The 25,862-nt window shown below is 42.2% G+C and overlaps 1 protein-coding gene across 1 annotated transcript in view; it reads right to left on the minus strand.

Annotated features, from left to right (window-relative positions):
* Nucleotides 1-25,522, minus strand: part of DNAJC6 (DnaJ heat shock protein family (Hsp40) member C6) — a 56,169-nt gene extending 30,647 nt beyond the window's left edge. Inside the window, exon 1 of the mRNA XM_082353493.1 lies at nucleotides 25,202-25,522. Within this exon, the coding sequence (XP_082209619.1) occupies nucleotides 25,202-25,507 (306 nt within the window). The 5' untranslated portion in view covers nucleotides 25,508-25,522. The remainder of the gene's footprint in view (nucleotides 1-25,201) is intronic.
* Between the last annotated feature and the right edge of the window lie 340 nt (nucleotides 25,523-25,862).

Genomic DNA, 25,862 nt, shown 5'->3' on the forward strand with positions numbered 1-25,862 from the left:
TGTCAACCAACCTCAATGCATGAACATTATTTGGATCCTTGTTCAAACAAATTGTAGAAAGGAAAAAATAAGACTCTCACTTTAAAAGCTGGCAAATTTTGAACAGACTGGATATTTGATGATATTAAGGAATTACTATTAATATTCTAGATAAAATAAGGTATTGTGATAATGTTTTTAAAAGAAGCCCTTCTATTTAGAGACACATTGGATGAGTTGATTATTATGGCTGAGATTTACTTCACAATAATCCAGAGGGGCAGGTACAGATATAGAAGAAATGAGATTGGTCACGGGTAGATAATTGTTGAAGCTAGGTAATAGGGATATGGGTTTCCACTTTCTACTTACGTTGTTTCCCGTTCCTACTTTTATATATATTTGAAATTAGATGGGGCTTCCCTGGTGGCACAGTGGTTAAGAATCCGCCTGCCAATTCAGGGGACACAGGTTCGAGCCCTGGTCCGGGAAGATCCCACACACAGCGGAGCAACTAAGCCCGTGAGCCACAACTACTGAGCCTGCGCTCTAGAGCCCGCGAGCCACAACTACTGAGCCCGTGTGCCACAACTACTGAAGCCTGCGTGCCTAGAGCCCATGCTCTGCAATAAGCCCGCACACCGCAACGAAGAGTAGCCCCCACTCGCCGTAATTAGAGAAAGCCCGCACACAGCAATGAAGACCCAACGCAGCCAAAGATAAAATAAATAATAAAAATAAATAATTTTTAAAAAGAAATTAGAAAATTGTACATATATTTATATATTATACACATTATATGCCATAATACATAATGTATATATTTTTATATACACACATATAGATATAATCCACCTTTTCTCATTACCTATAGTGCTACCAAACCACAGATCTAAGTCATCATCATTTCTCACCTGAATTATCGCTACAGCCTCTTAACTGGTGTCTTTGCTTCCACCCTTGCCTCCCTGCACTCTCGTAAAAAAAGAGCAACAAAAGTGTTCTTTCAAGAAATAAAGCAAGTCATGTTACCCTTCTGCTTAAAATCTTCCAATGGATTCCCATCCCACTTAGAGTAAAAAGCAAAGTCCTCACTATGGCCTAAAGGCTCTATAGCAGTTGACCTCTGCATACCTCTCCAGCCTTATTTCATACCTCTCTTTCCCTGTCTCTTTGCTGTAGCCAAACTATTCCTTTATTTAACATACACCTGCCTCACCACCTTGGCATTTACTATCCCACTGTTCCCCCGATATCCACATGGCTTGCTTCTTTACTTCCTACAGGTCTCTGCTTAAATGCTTCTTTTTCAGAGTTTTCCAGATCACCCTATATAAAGTAGCACCCCCAATCTTCTTATTTAATGTTTATTTTTCTTCATGGTACTTTTTATCTTGATTTTTTTCCTACTAGAAAAGAAGCTCTATGAAAGAATACATATTTTTTGTGTTGGGCACTGTTATTTCCCAAAGTGTCTGGCTCAACACATACTGTTGATTTTGACCTTAAATTCTGAGCTATAAACTAGCCAGCGATACTGCACAGGGCGTGCTGAGCAAGGGGTGGTGGAGTAGGTAGGAACCACAGTATGGAAGGCTGTGTGCCCCTTAAAGACACTGAATTTTATCTTGTAGGTGATGGGGAGTCTCAAACTATATACACTAGGCCTTCAAATTTTAGTTACAGTCATTCTTGCCACCGTCATTATTATATGAAAGGAAACACATGTGTTTTGGTGTTTATATGGTATATACACTACAAGGTTTATCAGCTTCTAACTAAAGAAGCTGAATCACCATACTTCTGGTTAGCCACTTAAAACAATTGTTTCGGGCTTCCCTGGTGGCGCAGTGGTTGGGAGTCCGCCTGCCGATGCAGGGGACATGGGTTCCAGCCCTGGTCCGGGAAGATCCCGCGTGCTGCGGAGCAGCGAAGCCCGTGAGCCACAACTGCTGAGCCTGTGCTCTAGAGCCCGTGTGCCGCGACTACTGAGGCCTGCGTGCCTGGAGCTCATGCTCCACAGCGGGAGAGGCCACCGCGATGAGAGGCCCGCGCACTGCAGCGAGGAGTGGCCCCTGCTGGCCGCAACTAGAGAAGGCCCACACGTGGCGATGAAGACCCAATACAGCCAAAAATAAATAAATTAAATAAATAAATTTAAAAAAAAAAACCAATTGTTTCTTCCTGAATTCGAATTAAAGGTCCCTGAGTAAAGAGATATGGGCATATACAAAAAAGGTAATCATTTGCCTGTAAGATTCTTTGAATAAAAAAGCCCCAAGGACATTAGCAACTTGGGGTGAGAGTGGTTATTAGGAAAGAATCTGTTCAAGAATCAACAAATCTCTCTTATTTATTGGCCGCAAAAGCACTAATGCCCACAATGATTTTATGGCATAGAAAGTTATGGGGTAAGAATGGGTGGATACGAAGAAATCTGAGAATCCACTTGTCTCCTCCTCTCCCCCCATTCCGGTTCCCATAGGCAAGCTCCAAATCTATCCCTCCTTTCTAGGAACCCACTGCTAGCTAGTACCTTAGTTCAGGCCACTTTCATCTCAATCAGGACAATCTCTCCTGATTGTCCAGCTAGCTGATCTTCCTACCACCAGCCTTGGACCTCTTCGATCCTCTCCAAAGGCATGTTGTTAAAATGCAAATTTGATCTCATCACTCTCTTCTAAGAAACATTTAGGTGCTCCAAGTAACAGGGTTTACAAGCCTCGAATGATGGGGAGCTGCTTGCCTCTACAGTCTCACCTCCCGGATTCCTTCCGGATCCTCCGGCTCTCTGTTCCAGTCCCAGGGAACCACCTGCAGCTCTTCCAACAGCCCATGCTCTCACTTTCTGGAACTTTGTACATGCTTTCCTAGGTATCCTTTGCTGTCTCGAGTGTATTTTTGCTGTCTCCTCTCCAGGAACAATCCTGCATGTGTTATATGTATTACATTTTGTGCTCTATCCCGAGAAAAGCTACTCTAAAAAACCTCATATTATTTACCACCTTGCCAGAGGCTGTCAGGCTTAAGGGTTTTGTAGTCTATGTCCTCCTAATTCTTGTGTCAAACATGATTACATCTTATACTTGCAGCTTTCCTGTCAGCCTAGAAAATTTTGCAAGTATAATCTCATCTGGGAGTCCTCTTTTTCTTTTGCTATTAAGTTTTGTTATTGCCCTCTCCCAAAGCAGGGATAGTTAAATTAACCTAACAAAATTGCTACCATTCTCTCTCTCTTCTATCTAGTCCAAGGGACTCAAAATATGTCTTCAAAAGAATTTCTTATAATGAGTGAATCAGATATGAACAGGACTAAAGCGTTGGTTACTTTGCAAAATAATTTTATTTCTATTCATATCTATGCTTCTTTTTTTAAAAAAATGGTCATTTAAACAACCTACAAATCCTTAATAATGATTCTCCAGACTCTGCTTTCAACGTGATATAATTAAACACAAGGTGATATTAAAGACTGAAGCTGGGGAAAAATCAAATAGTCCTGAGGAATTCTGGACTCAGGGATGTTACAGAACGCATTATTAGGGTTAGTATAGAACAGAATTTGCAGTTATTTCCTTAAAATGTTTAAAATAATATTCACGGAGGAAAAAAATCCCTAAGTCATTATCCTAATGATGGCACTGATGCTTTTCAAGATTTTAAAGCTACAATGTTTTTCAGGAATTATGACTATAAGTGCAACATCTGGGTTGCAGTCCTGATTCTGTCACCTGCCAGCTATGTTGTGACCTTGGGCAAGTCACTTACCCTTTTTGAGCCTCAGGCTCCTCAGCCATAAAATGAAGATAATTATCCTCAGCTCAAAGGCAGTTGTAAAATGCAGTAAAATGATGTCCGTGGAAGTGCTTTGTAAACTAAAAACAAGGCACTGATGTTGTGTACTTATGGCCAATGCCAAAGAGCAATGTGATGAAAGATAAAGCTCTTCCCAGAACCTCAGTTCCCCACCTGAGTCTGCTTATTTCTCCAAGCTGTTATTTTTATTGTTATTGGAAGTACATCAAAAGGATCTCTGCTGATCCTGGGCAAATACCAAACAAGTCCAGAATGTACTATTAAGTTCCCACAATTAATTACTAGGCTTGTGTTCTTTTTGCTTTTTTAAAATAACCTCTTAGTATGTTACAAAGCTTAATATGAATAGCTGAATTAGCATTAGATGAAGAACCCAAGTGCCCAAACTGGAACCATATGCAAATCTGCTAGTGATGGATGGACTGCTGCTAGTGGATGCACATCTGTGAGGCTCTAGTCACTGTAAAAAAAGGATCTGCCACTGTTTTCAGAGCAGCTCAGCCCCTCTGCCAAAAGAACACCCTCTGAGTACCTTCCAATTTTCTATAAATTCCAGGTTTGAGATTCTAATGCAATCATCTGATTTCTAACCGTTTAAGTGCTTGAATGGATTTTAAGAGAAAAGGGTGATCTAAATATTTTTATAAATCATTGCTAATATCGAAAACATCACTGCTTTCTTATATTCAAAGCCCCTGGGAGATCTCAAAAGATTTCTGAAGGAACGCTGTCAATGTAACCACTTCTAACGGTGAGTTTAATGAAGCCAAAGGACAACACTTCATCAAGGAAGTTGTTGATCACTCTTCCAAAGACACCTAGGCAAAGTAGGATTTGACAAGCATGAAGGCATTTGCCCCAGCATCACTGAAGCTTGTCCAGAAATAGCCACTGATTCTCCATGATGGGGTGGGATGGGCAGTGTTGACAATGAGCTTCTGACTCCCCTTCTATAACAAACTCTAAAATATATAAGGCTCAAACATGTTAGTTTATTTCTTGCCTCTTTTCCATTTCCCCACTCAAGGCATTTGTCTTTGCTATTCCTTCTACTAGGAAGCTCTTCCTGGCTCTTTGCATGACTGATTCCTTCTCATTCTCCAGGAGATCCTACTATAAATGCTACCCGTTCAGAAAGGTGTCCTCTCTCACCAGCTCTAAAGTAGCCCCCATCACTACCCCGTAATTCACCAAATATTTGTTATTCCGAAATATCCAGGTTTCAAGTGCCCCTCTTGTTGTCTATATATGCTGATTTGGGGTAGGAAAAGAGACTAGACCATAGAGACATGGTTTCCTCATGGAGTGCCCCATTGTTAATATTTGTATGTATAACTCATTTGCCATACCCATAAGAGAAAAAAAACCAAGCAAATGATAAAAAGCAAGGCCATCCACAAATGAGGGCCTAGAAATGTCTGTGGTAAATCAGGGCCTACAATCTCTAACCAAGCACAGCAAAGCTAGCAACCTAAGGCTTGGCACGGGTGCTAGGGTACACTGAGAGACTCCAGAACATGAGGAAGCAGGGTTCAGGCCCATCAGAGCAATGAGCGTGAGGCAGCGGGCGAGTTAAGATTTCCAGCTTGGGGCTTCCCTGGTGGTGCAGTGGTTGAGAATCTGCCTGCCAATGCACGGGACATGGGTTCGAGCCCTGGTCTGGGAAGATCCCACATGCCGCGGAGCAACTAGGCCCGTGAGCCACAACTACTGAGCCTGCGCGTCTGGAGCCTGTGCTCCGCAACAAGAGAGGCCGCGATAGTGAGAGGCCCGCGCACCGCGATGAAGAGTGGCCCCTGCTTGCTGCAACTAGAGAAAGCCCTCGCACAGAAACGAAGACCCAACAGAGCCATAAGTTAATTAATTAATTAATTAATTAAAAAAAAAAAAAGATTTCCAGCTTGGCATCAGATCCACACGGAGCCACATCCCAACTCTACCACATGTCACAAGCCCTACGATATCTCTGTGCACCTGTTTCCTCAGGCAAACGAAAATACCCCAAGGAACACCGCTGATGGCAAGATGGAACACATGGACAATGGCTTTTGCCAATGTGGTGACCAAATATTTCTTTCTGACCTGAGCTCACACTCAGCCAACAAGATGTAAAACCCGTCCTTTCAACTCGGGGCTCATAACCTACTTATAACAACACTTCCTGCTCAGGTTATAATTAGGAGTGTCTGACTATTATGAGGAACATGAGACAGCTTTATGAAGTGTTAATGAGCATCCTTAATTTGTCTGGCATCAGAGTGAAGAGGACAATGACCACAGGCCACCAGCGCACTAAGATAAACAGGCGGCAGTTTTATTACGTATTTGCTATGTGACCTTGGGGAAGTTACTTCATCTCTCTGGAAAATTTGATCTGTAATTTGGGGATTGATAATAGTACTTGCCTCCTAGGAATCTTCTCAGAATTAAATAAGATGATTAATGTTAAATATTTAACACATGCACGGCAGATAAATAGTAAGCCCTAAACAAATGACAGCTATTTTTTACCAGTGTGACTTCCTCATCAAAGATTCTGAATTTCAGTCTTTCATGAAATTCTGGAATTTCTCTTGACTACTCTAGGGGGTCCTGCTTTGCCATCTTACCTAGAAATGGAATTTCATAAGCCTGGAAGGCCAGTGGCTATGGAGTACCAACCTCGGGCCTATTTTCTTGGAGTTGAAACACAAGGAGGGATGTGGCAGAGACTGCTATTTGTCACACTAATATCCATTATCCCCTTCTTTTTCCCTGGGAATATTTTTTATCTGGTAACATGGCCTCCCAGAATAAAAGACTACATTTCCCAGGCTTCCCTTCAGTGACATGTGACCATGTGATTAAGTTCTGACCAGTGAGATGTGAGTGGCAGAGTGCAACTTCCAGAGTGTTTCTGAGAGAGAAGAGGTATGCTGGAAAACAAGGGTGTTACTTGGCCATCTCAGACAACAAGGAAGAGGGTAACACCCTAAGGAGCATAAAGCAACCAGATAGAAGGAGCCTGGGACCCTAGTTATTCCATAGAGTTAAGCTGCCATTGCAGATCAGGCTTTTAAATGAGCAAGAAGTAAGCTTCCATCTGTTTAAGCCATAGATATCATGGCCTTTGTTACCTGCAGCCAAGGCTATAATCTCACATATATTGTAGAGGATGTGGAGAAAAGCAGAAGAAAGGCAGAATGCGATGGAGGGTTACAACATATCCCTGGCACATAGTAGGTTCTCATATTTACTTGCAGAATTAAACATCCTCTCTAGAACTCCAGGTAATCAAACCAAATTTGGAATATTGAGGTCAGCTCCAAAAACAAGAGGGAGAGTGGCCAGCTGGAATGTTCACAGCAGAATGACTAGGGCAATGGAAGCTTGAAAAAACCCGTCTCGTGAGGAAAGACTATAAGAGCTAGAAGGAGAAAGGTAAACCAAAGCATCAGGATTAGGCTTCAAGTAACTCAAGGGTAGTAAGTTGAACAGGGCTCCTCTTTGTACTCCAGGGTCCTCATCTGTAACAGGTAAGACCAGAAAATTATTAAAATACTTCTAGCTATACCATGAGGAATCTATAGATTCAGAGGAATTTATGTTGCACAAAAGGACAGAACCACAACCTGCCTAGATATAGTACTGAGAGAGTGATGGACAGATTTCCACTGAAAAAGACAAAAGACAATTTCCAGGTGATGATTCCTCTCCAGCAGGAGAACAGCTGCCTTCCACAGTGCAGAGTTATCTGATGGGAAGAGTTCAGTCAGGGGCTAGACAGGCTCCTAGAGGAAGTGCTGAGATTTGGAGGACCATGGAATTAAAACAGCTTCTTCCTACAGACTGTTCAGAAAAGTGGGCTTTATAGTAGACAGTCCTGGATTTCAATCCAGTTCTGCCACTCACTTGGCTACATGATCCTGAACAAGCGATTCACCTTTTTTCAGTCTCAGTTTCCTCATTTTAAAAACGGGGGAAGTAAAACATAACTTGAAGTACATTGTGTTAAAAGGAGCTAATACATATCAAGCACGTAGCACAGTGCTAGGCTCACAGCTGCTTATAGAGGTCATCAACATCATATTAACTTTAGAAACGGAGAAGGAAAAGAAAAAAATGTGAGGAGCTCAGAAGATTGAGCTGTTCTGTTCATCCTGGTGGCAGCTTCGGCAGGTAGAAGACTGGAATTTGTGGACTGGGCAAGTAGTTGCACAGCCAGAATAAACTTAGGGCTTGCCATATAAATGCTGTGAAGTGCAGGCAGCACCAAAAGCCTCTCAAAGAGTAGGAGAAGAAGAAGAGCTGGAAGTTGGAGTCTCATCAGAAACTGAGGAAGAACTCTTATACAGACATTATCCACCCATCCAACATTTAGTGATTATCTATGAGCAATAAGATGAGAAAACACCACAATGAGGAAAATACAGAGTATAATCAGGGCACAGAGGAGAAGCATCTGAGCCAGAGTTAGAAGGTCAGATGAGGGTTTCCAGAGAAAATGAGAGTTAACTTAAGACCTGCATTACTGAGGCAAAGGTGTTTAAAGTGAAGTTTTGATGATGGCCATTCTGACTGGTGTGAGGTGATACCTCATTGTGGTGTCCACTGACACATGAATGGATAAAGAAGATGTGGCACATATATACAATGGAATATTACTCAGCCATAAAAAGAAACGAAATTGAGTTATTTGTAGTGAGGTGGATGGACCTAGAGACTATCATACAGAGTGAAGTAAGTCAGAAAGAGAAAAACAAATACTGTATGCTAACACGTATATATGGAAAGTAAAAAAAATGGTTCTGATGAACCTAGGGGCAGGACAGGAATAAAGACACAGACGTAGAGAATGGACTTGAGGACATGGGGGGGTGCGGGAAGGGGAAGCTGGGACAAAGTGAGAAAGTGGCAGTGACAATATATACACTCCCAAATGTAAAACAGATAGCTAGTGGGAAGCAGCTGCATAGCACAGGGAGATCAGCTCGGTGCTTAGTGACCACGAAGAGGGGATAAGGAGGGTGGGAGGCAGATGCAAGAGGGAGTGGATATGGGGATATATGTATACATATAGCTGATTCACTTTGCTATACAGGAGAAACTAACACAACATTGTAAAGCAATTATACTCCAATAAAGATGTTAAAAAAAAGAAAAAGCATAAATGAAGAAACTATGGAGAAAAAAATTTTAAGACTAAAACGTTCTAGATATGGTTCATATTCTCATTCTCTATGACACTGGAGAAACAATTTAACTATTTTAATTTTGTTTCTTCATCCATTAACATACCCTCCTTCTAGGAAGTCTTCAATAAATATTTGTTGTCTGAGTGAATGACTGAACTTTCTGACACATATAGGTACTCACAGGTACTCAACGCTCACTATAACGCAAACATTCCATGTTCTTCCACCTTTCCAATCAGCTCCTATGTGTAACGTCTCCCTCAGCTCCTTCTTGCCGACACTTCAGAGCCAGCACTACTGTCCATCCTCGGAGAAGCCTTCATCAACCCACTAACTTACTTCTTGCCCAGATTCTTTACCTCATACTTTGTTATAGATACACAGACGCCTGTCTCCACTGATGGTAAAGGAGCAACTTGCAGGTCAAGCTGTTTCATTTTCAAGTTTGAGTGGAGTTTTGCCAGCAATGTTAACACGACAAGACAGGTTCCTCACATCTCCCACCCCGGCTGCAGCTACTGGATGAGAGGTACACATGCAACACCTATTAAGCCAATTGGATTCTCTCCTGAAATTTAGAGTTTGGGATTCAGAGACAGATGATCAGTGAAGACTGAATGCTTGAATTAGTGACATGTAAACTGGGAATTTTGGAGAAGCTATCTACAAAGAGAAGACCAGAAAGCTGGTCTACAGAGAGAGAATGAAGGATAAAGCAAATGCATAGGAAGAAGCAAAACAAGAACCATGAAGCACTAGAGAGAGGGGCTGCCGTGAGGCTCTTAGCTCTGGAGTTCCAGGCACAAATGAGGCAGGGCTCCACTCTCTGACACTGGGACTCAGAAGGTAGCCTGTGACTTTATAACAACTCCCTTCCTTTGGTTTTCCATTAACATGTTTTGAAATGGCTTTTATTACTTGCAACCAAAGATAATTTACTAAGACATGGAGCCTTCACTAAAGACTCTAAATGATTTTTCCTCCATCCCTTTATCACCTTTTTCTTCCTCTGAAAATATTCTTTCCTACTTTATCTGAAATGTTCAAATTCTACTCATCCTTCAAGACCAGCCCTAAATAAACCTAAGCACAGAGAAGTCTGTCTCTGTCTTCTCTCAACTCCCTCCCAGCGCATGTTGCTGTGCTTGGCACATGCACAGCAGAGTGATTTGTGTACTTGCCTTATCCCCCCTTTAAGTCACTTCCTCTCTCCAGGCCTCAGTTTCCTCACTCTCAAAATGAGTAGACTAGGTGAGCTCAGCGGTTGTCAAGCTGGATGCTACTCAGCCCCAGGTTCTGCAATTACACACAAGAAACCACTGCTGGGGCAGGAGAGGCAAGTGGTCCCAAGAGAGCAGTATCCCAGCCTCCCATCCTTATTTTAACCAGAGTTGCTCTGTTTTCATGTATTGCATACAGTAAGAGTCTGGGTAAGGTTTTATTGAAAAAGGAATCTAGTGCTAATCAAAATGAAAACCCTAAACTAGATAATCTATAGGGCTCCAAGATTCCAGTAACAGCAGTGAATTAAAAATAACAAGAAAATTTTATTGAGATAGACACTGTTCTAAACATCCTATGTTTGTCAACATTTTGATCATTACAACAATCACGTGAGGTAGATGTTCTTAACCTCATCCTAAAATGACAACCTGAATCACAAAAATTACAAGTGGCAGAGGCAGGATTTGAGCCCAGGATACAATCCAGATCCAGATCTGAGGTCTTAACCACAATACCGTCTTCTATGCTCCTCTAGGGCAGATACTGTGACTTTTGTTTCTTTCTCTTTTTGATTTCACAGCACAGTTATTTGGCTGGTAGTCATTTCATAGTGTTTGCTGAATGAATAAATGCTTGAATGAACAAAGGAAGTCCATCTTGGATTCCACAGAGACTGAGACACAAACCTGAACTTTCTAGGATTTCGGCTGCCTCCAGGTAATAATCCTAGCTGAACAGAACCATTTTATAACTTAGGCCTTTCCCACACCATCTTTCTGAAAAGCAAAGGACCTTCTTGCAGCCAGGAAGAAATTCCTTTTAGGTATGGTTTAATTTGTAGCCTAGCACTGACCAGTACCATTAGTTTGATGGGTCCATGAATGCATACTTCACCACGTTCACTATCTTTAACTCATAATCAATATACTCATTCCATTAACATCAGAGTTTCTTAACCTTAAAACTATTGACATTTTGGGCCAGATAATTCTTTACTGTGTGGAGCTGTCTGGTGCACTGTAGGATGTTTAGCAGTACCCTGGCTTCTATCCACTAGATGCCAGGAACAACCCCTCCCCCACACTGTGACAACCAAAATTGTCTCCAGACATTTTGGAGAACCACTGCTTTACATGAACTAGCTTCTGTAGCAATACTGGGGAAAAAATAAAGAAAAAAATATAAGCAATGACTAATCATGCTTAGAACATAAACAGTAGATTCCTTTCATCCTTGGAAAGTTCCTGGGTTTCATCCTCCACCCTGAAAATTCTCCTTCAACTGGGCTGTCCTGAGGACCTTATAATGTATCAAGCCTGTTGACCGCCTCGTCCAAGAGTTCTGCTGATAACAACCCTACACATTTATGAGGACTACATGGTAACCACACATTGTCTTAAAGCTTATGAACAATCCCAGAATGAATATAACAAAGAAAATGCTCAGAACCTTGTAAAATGAAAAAAGTAAAATAATCCACTTTGAAGAAAACTCAGGATAATAAAATATTCCCAACATGGGCTCACTTAGCTTCAACCACTTGATGCAGCCAACACTTATCAAGCATCTACTCTAGGGCAGGAAATACACTAGGCACTTTTCTATACCTTATCCCATTTGATTTTCCTAACAATCTGATGAAAAAGGCACTGCCCAAGGTCACAAAGCTAATCAGTGATTTCAAAACTTGAATCTAGAACAATCACTAGCTCCAACTCCAGTGCTCTCTCCACTGATAAACTGCAGCATTCTACAAGAAGACTAGTAGCCACAATTAATGGAGAGCCAATAAGGTAACAGAAAATCTGTTCATTCATATTTTTACACGTAGATAAGAGACAAAAGGATCAATCCCAAAATGTTAATAATGGTCATCCATGGAAAACAAGTTTATCAGTTACTGTGTGTGTGTGTGTGTGTGTGTGTGTGCTTTTCTGCATTTTCTAAATTGTTTTTCCCTAGATATATATTACCTATGTAATAAAAAGTAATCAAGCCCCATTTCCAAAAACCAAAGTAACTCATGGAAGTATCAACATGTAATGCCAGTTTTAAGCAAAGCATTATCACTATTTCTCATTTATGAGACTGCCAAAAATTAAGAAGTTTGATAATACTCAGCCTTGACAAGGATGTGGGGGAAAAAAGTAATCCCATACACTGTTAGTAGAAATCTAAGTTGGTACAAGGTTCTTAGAAAGCAATGCAGCAAGATCTATCATAATGTGAAATGAATAGGCTCTTTCTCCTAGCAATGCCATTTCTAAGAATTTATCCCAGAGGTATACCACATATACAATATACAAAAATTTATGTTCAAAGATATTTACTGCCTATCAATAGAGGAACTTGGACAGTGGAATTCAAAGCAGTCATTAGAGAAAATGAGTTACATCTCTGGGTACTAATGTAGAAAGTTATCCAAGACATAGTATTAAGTAAAAATCAAGTTATATAACAGCATGTATAAGATTCCAGGATATACACGTATACATTATATATGAATGCGTGTATATGTATATGGGTGTGCAGGAATCTGCATGTGTCTATGCGGCTGTATATAAGTTTGCATATGCTTGCATATTCTCTAAGTATATGCAAGAAATCATTAATATTAAGTATATCTGGAGAGTAAGACTAAAAGCTGAGAGAAAAGAAGTGGACTTTTATTTTCATTTTTATACCACTCTCTGAATCGTTTTAAATTTTCTTTTCATAAAGAGGTACCACTGCTATAAACAAAAACAGGGGCTTTTGTTTTGGTTTGGTTTTGGTTTTTAAGAGACAAGAAGCCCGGCTCTCACACAAAGGCTTGAAAACAAAGCAACATATGAAATAGAACTGTATTCTGTTAGAACTGCAAATGCTCACAAAACAAGACAGCGTGAAAGCCTGCCAGGCTGTGTGTGCCAGTGAGAGGCATAATGGAGACAGTTCTCTCCTGGCACATCGAGAAACAAAGCCAGCCTCCTACCCTGGGAGGGGGTTTAACGGCTGGGTGTTAAGACGAATAATTAAAGTGAAATCCTGCTATTCTTTTTTGAGGCACCTAATAAGCCAATTTCCCTAACAGCTAAAACCCAATTTTTCCTGTTCTATCCCTCCAGCTTGTCTTCTCCTAAAGTAGCTGATACATCTTGGCCATTGGGTGCCCAAGATCTCAGGCCTCCTCCTTTGCAATCTCTGTCACACTCCGATATGTCAGAAGACCTGGGCCCTGCTGCTGGCTTGGCTGTGTATCAGCTCACTGAACTTAGCAGAACTCCTTATCTCTAAAACATTTTGTAAACGCCACCTACTCCAATGGATCATCGTAAGAACTAAATATGACAGGGTATTAAAAAAAAAAAAAAAACACGTTGCCAACACTAGGATGCTGTGAAAATGTCATTTGCACTTGGAAAAGAAAAAAAGGTGGCCATTAATGTGGAACAGCATAGTTGCTGACCTCACCCATGGTGTATAAGTCCTGCCTACAATCTAGAATAACTATGAAGCCACCTCAAATTCTTTCTCAACATAAGCAGTCAAATGGTCTCTTACAACACAACTCAGACTTCTTTTTTTGTCACTCCCTCCTGGCTCCCTAAGTGCCAGTTACACCACTACTCCTCTCTGCAAAGCTTTTTCCCTCTTCCAGGTCTTTGCATTTGCTGTACGTTCTACGTCCAGCTCTTCTTATTTTTCTTTCTGTTTGCTTCTGTTTCTTCAGGTGTCACCCCAGACATTATCTCCTCAGAAAGGCATTCCTGATCATGCTCTGTAAAACAGGCCTCCACCACCCTGAGTTATTCTTTCTCACTCTGGTCCCCTCCGTGGCATTTAACACTCCATATGATCCTTTATCTTTCCTTACTGGATTGTGTCTCATCCTGCATTGTATCTCTGTGCCTAGGACCATACCAGCACATAGTAGGCAGACCACAGACACTGTGAAGTGAATAAATGAAGGGTTAGTCACTGCACGGTGCTATCAGCTACATTTCACCTTGCCTGTGAAACAGGCAGGGTCAGTATGATTGTTCTCACTTGAATTACCTGCCCGAGGTCACAGCCTGCAAAGGACAGAGCCAGAGCTTATATCTGGGGTTTCTGACACATGATTCCCTAATACCCCCACTACGCAAGAGCACCAACAAACTGAACTGTAAAGATTGAAAACACAGCAATTTATCTAGGCTTCAGCAGTAGCAGAGGGGAAGAGAAAGATCTGCGTTCCTGCAGGGGTGAGGTAGGAGAGAGAGGGAGGGGGAAATGGCGAGCTATGATCTTGCACTCCCTAGTTGCGAATTAGGAAGTAAAATTCTTTCCTTCATCTGAATGAAATGCAGTTACCTCTGGGATGGAGGCTTATGAAACCGCTCATCACCAAGTCACAGCATGGAATACTTTGCTAATTGAAACAGCAAGTGAAATTTTAGGTAGGTCAGATGCAATTACCCAAACTGGAAAGTGACACCACTGTTCACACCTATTGGACCACATGCAGCAGGCTGGGATCTAAGTTTCACACACACACACACACACACACACACACACACACACACACACCCCAAAACTACAGTCATCCACACACTTCTTATGGTATGGGGCTCCAAGTCTCCCAAAACATGCTGACTCACTGACTGGGGAGAAGGGAGGAGATCCAGACAGGAAAGGGGAAAAGAGAGAGAAAAACAGAGCAGAAGAGTAGCAGAGGCAAAGGAGGAAAGAGGGGGACGAGGAAGTTGAAGACAGAAGTGAAGGGGAAAGAGAAAGAAAGAAGCAAAGAGAGGGAAGAAGGGCTGCAGAGGAGGAGAGAGAAAGGAGAAATGAGGGCTTCTGTCCTGCTAGGACTTGTGCTGCAATGCTCAAGTGGCCCAATGCTGGTACAAGCAGACCTGGAGAATTCCTAGGGTCAGGGTTTTTTTCAGGCACTTGTCTGTTTCCATAGAGACCGAGAATTCCTGCTGCAGTAATCATCTTCCAAGTTTCTTTGGCGTTTGAGCTTTCTTCCTGTGCCTCCATCACCAGGCAAGGAACCAGAGCCGAGGGCTCAGCCAGTGCGAATGGGAGTAAGGGCAGGCTGGCTACCCTACACGGTCCTGGCCTCCAGCCTCGGTCCTGGACTCAGCCCAGTGCCACAGAGCTTCGGTTCTAGCATTTCCACCGATTACCTTACTCCTCCCTCCAGGCAAACACAGGCTCTGCTCCTGCCTCCTGCCCCTCCACAGCACTGCCCTGGAGATCTGCACAGCCTGATGGGCAGCTTACCAAAGAGCTGAAAGCCTGGTGAAATCTTGTGCCAAGCTGACAGCATATTCAGCCCTGCCACACGCGTGCCCGTGGTGCATCCGCAGCAGAGAAAACCAGTTGGTCATATTTTCCACTTCTAGCCAAGACTGGAAATACTACCTCCTCTCCTCCTGCCATCCAGGCTAATCATGTCTAGCTTACTCTAGGCCTCCCTCCCCACATCCAGTCAGCTGTCAGCCTGTCCACTCTTCTGCATAATGCTTTCAGGAGCGGCCTCTTCCTTTCAGTCTCACTGGCACTGCCCTGGCTTGGGCCTTAGTTATTTCTCAGGGCATCAACTAAACTGCCACGAAACTGTTCTCCCTGTCCTCCAGGCGTATACGCTCTCCCTTTCAGTACACCTCCTCCCTCCTTAGCAAATCAGAAATTCCTGGAGCCCAGGATCAGTGTTTTCAACCAGCACTTCAAGAAAATATGATGCAGCGAGGACACAGGTAGGAACCACAGATGGACTCCATCCCTTACACAGCTGCAAATTATCCTCAGGATTCACACATTACACTCTCCTCTCTGGAGCTGCAAGAGACTCTGTGGGCTCTGGGCACTTCTGCCTTCCTGTGCCCATTCCCCCATTTTTAAAAAAGTTTACATATTTTTTTACTGCATTGATATAAAGATGAATTCCTTACTGTTATTTATTTATTCCGGTTTTTAAAAGAAACTGAAATTAAAACATTTTTGTGGGCCTTAAAATTATTGTGGGGCTTCCCTGGTGGTGCAGTGGTTGAGAATCTGCCTGCCAATGCAGGGGACACAGGTTCGAGCCCTGGTCTGGGAAGATCCCATATGCCACGGAGCAACTAGGCCCGTGAGCCACAACTACTGAGCCTGTGCGTCTGGAGCCTGTGCTCCGCAACAAGAAAGGCCACGATAGTGAGAGGCCCGCGCACCGCGATGAAGAGTCGCCCCCGCTTGCCGCAACTAGAGAAAGCCCTCGCACAGAAACGAAGACCCAACACAGCCAAAAAAAAAATTAAATTAAATTAAAAAAAAAAAATTATTGTGGTCCCTAGGCACTATGCCTGTTGGATAAGTCGGGCTTGCCTCAGCCCCACTCCCAAACCTTCAGCGACCTCCCCCAGCCTACAGAATAAAGTCCAACCTCCTCAGCAAGCTCACCCGGATCTATCGTCCAGTGCCATCCACTAGAGTCCTTCCCACCCATCAGGGCTTCAGCTCCCAGGTCTAAATGCAGGTCTCTCAACACACCATGCATGATGATGCCACTGTGTCTTAGCCCTCACCCCCAAACAATTTTCCTTTCCTTCTCCACCTACTGACACCTGGCTCAAACACCACTTTCCACTGTGGCCTTCCCTAGTCCTCCTGGTTCAAATTACAGCTTCTTCTTCTGCACCCCCTTCACACTTTCTCTGTCTCTTATTATACCACTTATATGCCCAATTCCAGCGTGCACATCTTTCACAGCATAGTATTTCTAAAATCAGGAAATGGCTTACAACGTATGCCAAACAAACTTGCCAGCCACCAGGTAGGGTACTAGTTGCAACATGCCAACAGTAATTTTTTGCACATGCAAACCCAACACTGCACAGAAGCTACTGGGTCATCTGATTGTTTCTGTGGTGGGGTTATTTGCATTGGTAACACCACACACAGCTGAATTTTAATTTCTGTCCCCAGTTAAAATTATGCTTTGATGCATTATTGAAATAAGAAGGTATTCTGGATCTAGACTATAGCCTGTGATATGTCAGGTAAAGCAATTAAAGGTAACAGAAACTGCCAGATCTCTTAATACATGTCATGAAATTTCCTAATTCCTTTGACCGTGAAGGACTAATTCTCATACACTGAGCTGCTCTGTCGAAAGCTTCCAAGTAGATTTCAAGAGAAATTGTTTAAGATACACTAACTGTAATTTAGTTTTTTTCCTGAGTTACAAGTTTTGGCAACAAGGAAATGTGCCATCTAAACTGCAGGATTCTTCAATCCACCTCAAAATTATAGATTCTTTCCAAAAGGAGTTCAAGATGAGTACAGGTGATAAAAAGCAGTAAGTCACCATAAAGCTTGTATATAACTACACATGGCCAAAGGTGATACAAAAAAAATGTTTAACACTAAACCTGAAAGTGGCTAAGATTCAAACCTTGTGATACTGATGAAACACACAGACCTACAGAGAAAAGTCATCTATTGTTTAGTCTATTTTTTAGTTGTATATATTTAGTGTTTCTGTTTTTCTGCTGAAAGAGTTCCCTTGATGAATCATACAATAGATTGCATTTTTTTGGTCAAGAAAGCAGTCTTTCGTTAAGCTAATTATTTACACATAAGAAAATTCTTGGGAGTCTGGGACTATGTATTAATCATCCTTCTCTCCCCTCTGGTATCCCTGCATATGAAAAAATGCTCATTACTGAACTGGTCTAGCTTTTTGCCAACAGTTTCACTTCTTTCAAGTCTGGCCTCATTTCTGTGAAAATCTAGCTGTATGCTTATTTTTAGGTTTGGATGGGCATATTTCATTATAAATGCCCTTTTTAAAAATTCAAATCCGTTCATGCTTTCATTCATTCAAAGAGTATTTATCAGGCTCCTAATAAATGCCAAGCAGTGACAAGAATACAAAGGTAAATAAGACACAGGCTTGCTCTGAACTTTACTTACTGTCTAGATGGAGAGACATGCTAGGCAACATATCACAACTCAGTGTGATGAGAGCTATGACAGGGACGTGCAAGCCACTGAAGGAGCATGGAGAATGCTCCATCTCATGCAGCTTATAGGGTTTAAGATTATGGAAGCCACGTCCTGAAGAATGAGTAGGAGATAACCTAGAAAAGTGGACATCTAGATGGCTATGGGATAAGCTGGCCTAAGCTGAGGGAACAGTGTATGCAGAAGCATAGAGATGCAGGTGGGAGGCAAGGGACCTACCAGTAAAGAAAGGACATGAAGTTCTATTGGGCCGGCTTTCAGAGGTACTACAGGGGACTCTGACGTCCAGTTAAGAATACTCTGGACCTAATTCCCAGAGCAGCAGGGACTCATTTTCATCGGCAAGATATTGTTCCATAAATTTATGAAGCTGCACCAATTATACTCTTTTCTCAGCGCTATATCAGGATTTAATAAGCCTTATCCAATACTGTTTTTATTCTATTTCCTTTGTTTCCAGCATTTTAAAATTCTTTATGTTATATTTAATACAAGAGGAGATACTTGTTTCACGAGATTCAACGTGAAAAACAACTACATTTATTTCAGCTCCCTCAGACGCTCTTATTTCTTCTTACCTCAGGGAAAGAAGCAGATAGAAACATTTACTACTAAATTCTTCATTTGCAATCTTATAGGCATTTCTCTATGGAATTTTACTCAATATAGAATGAGTAGAGCCTGTGTAACCTCAGGCAACTTGCTTAACCTCTCTGTGCCTCAGTTTATTCAACTATAAGAGGAAAGTAACTATCACCCACCTTAAAGAATTCTTATGAGGGTTAAATAAGATACCGTATGTACAATGCTTAGCACAATGCCTGGATTGTAGTCGTTAAATTGTAGCTATTTTTATCATTAAATATTATTGAACAATTGTATATAAAGGTACATGGTTACAACTTTGAATCTGTATTTTATTACAGTTTTAATCTTATATAAGCACACATATATATACACAATATATTTTTGGTGGGGTTTTTTAATATAAATTTATTTATTTATTTTTGGCTGCGTTGGGTCTTCGTTGCTGTGCACGGGCTTTCTCCAGTTGCGGCGAGGGGGACTACTTTTCGTTGCAGTGTGCGGGCTTCTCATTGTGGTGGCTTCTCTTGCTGCGGGAGCACGGGCTCTAAGTGTGCGGGCTTCAGTAGTTGTGGTGCATGGGCTCAGTAGTTGTGGCTCGCGGGCTCTAGAGCACAGGCTCAGTAGTTGTGGTGCACGGGCTTAGTTGCTCTGCGGCATGTGGTATCTTCCCGCACCAGGGCTCAAACCCGTGTCCCCTGCATTGGCAGGCTGATTCTTAACCACTGTGCCACCAGGGAAGCCCTATACTTGTTTACACAAACTTTCAATAGGGGTTATCTCTGGGGCAAGGACCTAAAAAATCAGGGAAGGGAGAAGGTACGTTTCTACATTTTTCGTTTTATTCCTTTATGAAATCTTTTATTCTTTCTTAGCCAAGAGCATGGAAAACATTTATAATAAAAACTGATGAAAAACCTTTGGAAGAGGGTTAGATTTATTTTGAAACGTAGAGGGCAGAAAGGCTGATTTTTGCCTAGATAAAAGAAAGGACTCTCTACCAATGAGAGCAGTCCAAAGGTACTGCCTCAGAAGGCAGTGAAAGCTTCCTCACAGAAAGTGTATATCATAGGCTACATGGATTCTCCTAAGTCTATGAAACATGGCAGTCTCCAAGTATTTGAAATTTGACACAAGTGCATCCTTAAATGGTTATCCAGAGTCATTCAAACTTTAGCCACAACTAAATAAGTTGGATGAATCAACTTTGCCTTCAACCTTCAAGACCCTTAAATGGGCAGGTATTCCTGAGTAAGTAATATTAGTACATATATGCTGATGATATTTCAATGAATTATGAAGTTATCCAAGTAAATGTTTCATAAAGTTAAAGCCAGATTCAAAATGTGGGTGCTGTGTTTAAACACTACCTGGAATAGTATTTGTTAAAGATAATTTTTGTTTTCAGTCAGATTCATACAAGGCAAGAAAACATTTTAGCATTCTTCATCATCCTTATACTTTTAAATCCCATTAAAATCTGGATTTTTTTTTAAACATCTTTATTGAGGTATAATTGCTTTACAATGGTGTGTTAGTTTCTGCTTTATAACAAAGTGAATCAGTTATACATATACATATGTTCCCATATCTCTTCCCTCTTGCATCTCCCTCCCTCCCACCCTCCCTATCCCACCCCTCTAGGTGGTCACAAAGCACTGAGCTGATCTCCCTGTGCTATGCGGCTGCTTCCCACTAGCTATCTATTTTACATTTGGTAGTGTATATATGTCCATGACACTCTCTCACCCTGTCACATCTCACCCCTCCCCCTCCCCATATCCTCAAGTCCATTCTCTAGTAGGTCTGTGTCTTTATTCCCGTCTTGCCACTAGGTTCTTCATGACCTTTTTTTTTTTCCCTTAGAGTCCATATATATGTGTTAGCATACTGTATTTGTTTTTCTCTTTCTGACTTACTTCACTCTGTATGACAGACTCTAACTCCATCCACCTGACTACAAATACCTCCATTTCATTTCTTTTTATGGCTGAGTAATATTCCATCGTATATATGTGCCACATCTTCTTTATCCATTCATCCGATGATGGACACTTAGGTTGCTTCCATGTCCTGGCTATTGTAAATAGAGCTGCAATGAACATTTTGGTACACGACTCTTTTTGAATTATGGTTTTCTCAGGGTATATGCCCAGTAGTGGGATTGCTGGGTCGTATGGTAGTTCTATTTTTAGTTTTTTAAGGAACCTGCATACTGTTCTCCATAGTGGCTGTATCAATTTACATTCCCACCAACAGTGCAAGAGGGTTCCCTTTTCTCCACACCCTCTCCAGCATTTATTGTTTCTAGATTTTTTGATGATGGCCATTCTGACGGGTGTGAGATGATACCTCATTGTAGTTTTGATTTGCATTTCTCTAATGATTAATGATGTTGAGCATTCTTTCATGTGTCTGTTGGAAACCTGTATATCTTCTTTGGAGAAATGTCTATTTAGGTCTTCTGCCCATTTTTGGATTGGGTTGTTTGTTTTTTTGTTATTGAGCTGCATGAGCTGCTTGTAAATCTTGGAGATTAATCCTTTGTCAGTTGCTTCATTTGCAAATATTTTCTCCCATTCTGAGGGTTAAAATCTGGATTTTAGTCTACTGTCTTATGACTTGTCATTATGAACTTTGTAAGTAAAGCCTAATGTTGGAACACTTTAGTGACTCAAGATTGGGCATTCTACTTCTGTGGATTCTACTTTCAGTGGAAGGTGAAATGCACACAGGAGAAGTATGAAGTTTCTAAGCTAATGAATTGGTATAGCTGCAATGCCACGTGGGATATGAGAGGAAGACCTTTGAATGACACTCTTCTAGAGAATAATTTAAATTAAGAGAAAGTGGGACTTCCCTGGTAGCACAGCGGTTAAGAATCCACCTGCCAATGCAGGGGACATGGATTCGAGCCCTGGTCCGGGAAGATCCCAAATGCCCCGGAGCAGCTAAGCCCATGCGCCACAACTACTGAGCCTTCACTCTAGAGCCCACGAGCCAGAACTACGGAGCCTGCGTGCCACAACCACTGAAGCCTGCGCACCTAGAGCCCGTGCTCCGCAATGAGAAGCCCGCGCACCGCAACAAAGAGTAGCCCCTGCTCGCCGCAACTAGAGAAAGCCCGCACACAGCAATGAAGACCCAACACAGCCAAAAATTAATTAATTAACTTTAAAAATGAAGAGAAAGTGAGCCAGGACAGGCAGAGAGCTCTGCAAGACAAATCCAGCAAGGGGACTGCTCTGGAATCTATCTGGAATCTGTTGACTTATAAAGTCATTAACTTCTCTGAACATCTCAGGGAAAATCAAAGTAGATAATATTGTTTCCATTTCAACAAGGATATTATGCCTACACAGAAAGATAGCTTAGTTCAATGGGGAAAACTTAGACCTTAGAGTCAGAAGACTCGAATCTGGCATTAACTTGCTGTTTTACCTTGAACAAGTCTCCTGCCATCTGTAAGAATAACTTTCCTCATCTCATAAATTGGAAGGGCACAGACAGCAAAAAGAAGAAAAACTGCAAATGTATTCTCATGTTGTTTCAAGCCTCAAACTTAAGCTCTATGGTGAGAACAACTATGATGTTCTTAGTTTTGTAAAAAGGGAACTGGCTTAAACATTTCTAGGTTTTCCAGCTAGTAACAATAGTGCAGAGGTTTGATCCCAAGTCTCTAGGCACAGACACATGCTGCTTACCCTATGTAATAGAATTCTGGGGAAATGAAATAAGATAAGTGTCTTATCTATTATAAATAGCTATACAGATGTAAGGTATTGTTAAGACTAAGCTTTAAATTCTCTAAGGGATCTTGACATATTTTTTCATTCTTAAACATTTTCGTTAGAGCAAAAGCCCCATGAACCACCTGTCCTATCCAGCATGTCACAGTACAATCAGTTGAATAAACAGGCAGATTACTGCTGGTTTAGAAGTGATCCATGAGTTTAATTAAATATCTGAAACAAATGGATACATTTACACTGCACAAGGCCACTCTTTGAAAATCTTAGAAGAAGGAACTATAATTAGACAGGACAGATATAGTTGCTCTAGTAAATGAAACTTGCTACCCACTACAAGAAAGCCCACTCTCAAGAACCAATCCCTCATCCAAACAGCATTCTCCCGAAATGCATGTTGAAACAAAGCCACAATATTCTCTTAGCCTAAAGGGGGTGGATGGTGATCCCTGCAACCTCTTCATATAGTGCTAGTTTGATCAAGCTGAAGAATCTACTCCTAGCAAAAGCACTTTAGAGATAACAGTATTATTAATAAAAATGCTTTTGGGGCTTCCCTGGTGGCGCAGTGGTTGAGAATCTGCCTGCCAATGCAGGGGACACGGGTTCGAGCCCTGGTCTGGGAAGATCTCACATGCCGCGGAGCGGCTGGGCCCGTGGGCCACAATTACTGAGCCTGCGCGTCTGGAGCCTGTGCTCCGCAACAAGAGAGGCCGCGATAATGAGAGGCCCGCGCACCGCGATGAAGAGTGGCCCCCACTTGCCACAACTAGAGAAAGCCCTCGCACAGAAACGAAGACCCAACACAGCCATAAATAAATAATAAATAAATAAATAAATAAATCCAAAGTTTAAAAAAAAATGATTGTATTGAATGTAGTAATCAATGAAGAAACAAGGTAGATATTGTAACTAGCTCAAACAAGAATTATTTTTTTAAAAAATGCTTTTTCATTACAACAATTTATCAAGGCAATTCATTCTTTTTCTCTAAACCTATTGAAAAAGTCTGATTTCGCGAAGATAGGAAAAAAAACCAAAAATCCTCAAAAATCCAGAACTTAGCATAAGCTGCTCTGCGTTCAAGTTACCGCCGCTATCGTACGATGGCCCCCTAGAGGTCAGAAGTGTCTCATTTACGACCGCCTTCCCTACAGTGCTTAGCACAGTGCCTGGCATAGAACCAGGCTCAGGAAATATATGTAGAAGTTATTCCACAATGTAACATACTTTTTAAAAAAATTCCAATTTTTAAAATGAAAATCTCTATGAAAAATTGAAATGTTCAGAATTTCATATTTCATTTCCCTGAAGCGAGGCTCCTCTATACTCATCTGGAAATGTTCATTTTCATTTCAGTTATTTGTTTATATGCACACTATGTTCCAAAAGGATTATAGTAGCATCATTTAGAGTACATGAATCTTTTTTGTAAGATTTAAAGGAGATCACATCCAGTCAAAAGATGGTTTGTACTTTGATATATCACAGATTTGGAAAAACATAAATCAAATAACCATGTACAACCCCAGTACCAAAGCCCCTGAAAGCATCAGTCCCTTAGGGATAATTTTAGCTTTAATTTAAAATAGTACTGAGAAAACACACCACCAATACCTTATTTAACTTCAATAGGAGCTTACATGGATAAAATTAGTTTTCAGCCTGGACACTTGAACATCTGTGGACAATATTTCATCCCACTTATAGGATGAGGAAAATAGAAAATGGTAGCCCAAGAAGAGCCATTACACGATTTAAAGAAACAAGCATTTGTTTGCAAAGTGCAGGAATTAAATTCAGTTTGGTTTCATGACTGCCCAAACAACTCAACACAAATCTTTCCTCTGGAGTTCTCAGTTGTCCAGTATTAAAGTTACCAATATAGAACAAACCACTGAGCACCTCAATTATAAATTATCTTTACGTAAACAATCCTCCTACCTTAGTTCCTTGAAAAGTTAAGCAAACAGCTATAATGACATTCTTGGTCCAACATGGATACATTAAATAACTGTTATGCTATGGAAATCGCTAAAAGAGCATTTCCAAGAGAAAATCCAACTTGCTAAAACGCTTTCTAAAAGACGGTCGCAAGCCCAGATGTAAAGTTTAGAGGCATTTCCATTTTCCTTACATATAGAGGTTTATGAAATATTAATACACTCAGTACAAAAGTATAAAGAAGCCAACAACAGATGAAATAAAATTTCATTGTGCAAATCATAAAAGCTGTGTAAAAGGGCTCTAGATCCCAGGTAAAATTTGCTCAAGAAAGGTAACAGCATTAAACCTAGCAGACAGCAGAGTAGAGAAGAGGCAGAGCTTTACAGAATTGCAAATAACATCAGCATTACGAGAATAATAATTGGAATAAATACCGTCAGCAGGCTGCAAAAACAATCAGCACACTTCGTCCTTCACCTCTTCCCCTCATCCAGCTGGGTAGTGAAAGCAGCTGCCTCTCCCCGCCCCCTTCCCAACCGCTCCTCGCGCCACCCCCTCCCCTATCCTGTCCACCCCTCCCCTCCCCTTTCCCCTCCTCTCCCCGCCCCCAGCTGGTGTATTTAGCAGCCTAGAGAGATTAAGAGGCGCTCGCTACGGTCACTGGGCCTCCGGACTGATCTAACGTTTCCTAGCTCCCTGGACTACAGAAATTAGAGACGCGACACCCTGGTGGTATTAGGTGCCTACGCCTTCATCCTGCCCTCTCCGAAGCCGGACTGGGTTGGGAGCCAGTGGACTGGGCCGCAACTGGAGGGCCCTGCAGAGTTCGGCGGGGCGCTGCCCGCCCGCTGCGCTACCTGAGCTGTCCATGGTGCTGGCGCGGTCCTGAGGCTGCCGGGCGGGACTCCGCGCCGCTGCCGCCCCGGCGTTCACTCTCAGCTTGCCGCCTCCCCCGCCGCTCCCCGCACTTAGGTCCCCGTTACTGTCCACCAGCTGCAAGGATTCATAACCATCGTTGCTGGTCTTTTTCCGGTAGCTTCCGAGGAGGCTCATGGGCAAGCTCACAGAAGAGGAAAAAAATATCAACCTGGGGAGACGAAGGGGGAGGTGGAAGGTGGAAAGGGCTAAAGGAGGATTTTCTTTTAAGGAAAAACAAAAACAAAAACAAAAACCATCAAGTGCCCCACATGACGCAAAGAGGAGGGAAAGAGGGAGCGGCCACCGGAGAGGAGCTTTGCGGGGCGCGGCGAAGCCACCGCCCTGGGCAGAGCGCGGCTCTGGGCGCTGGGCGCGAGGGCGGGAGGGAGAGAGGGAGGACGCGGGCGGGCGGGTGCGCGCGTCCCCGGTGCAGCCGCCGTGGAGCCGCCGGCCCTGCAGAGCTCCGGACCCGGGCCAGCCCCCCTATGGC

The sequence above is a fragment of the Balaenoptera borealis genome, assembly GCF_965194805.1.
Source record: "Balaenoptera borealis genome assembly, chromosome: 1".
NCBI classification, from domain to species: domain Eukaryota; kingdom Metazoa; phylum Chordata; class Mammalia; order Artiodactyla; family Balaenopteridae; genus Balaenoptera; species Balaenoptera borealis.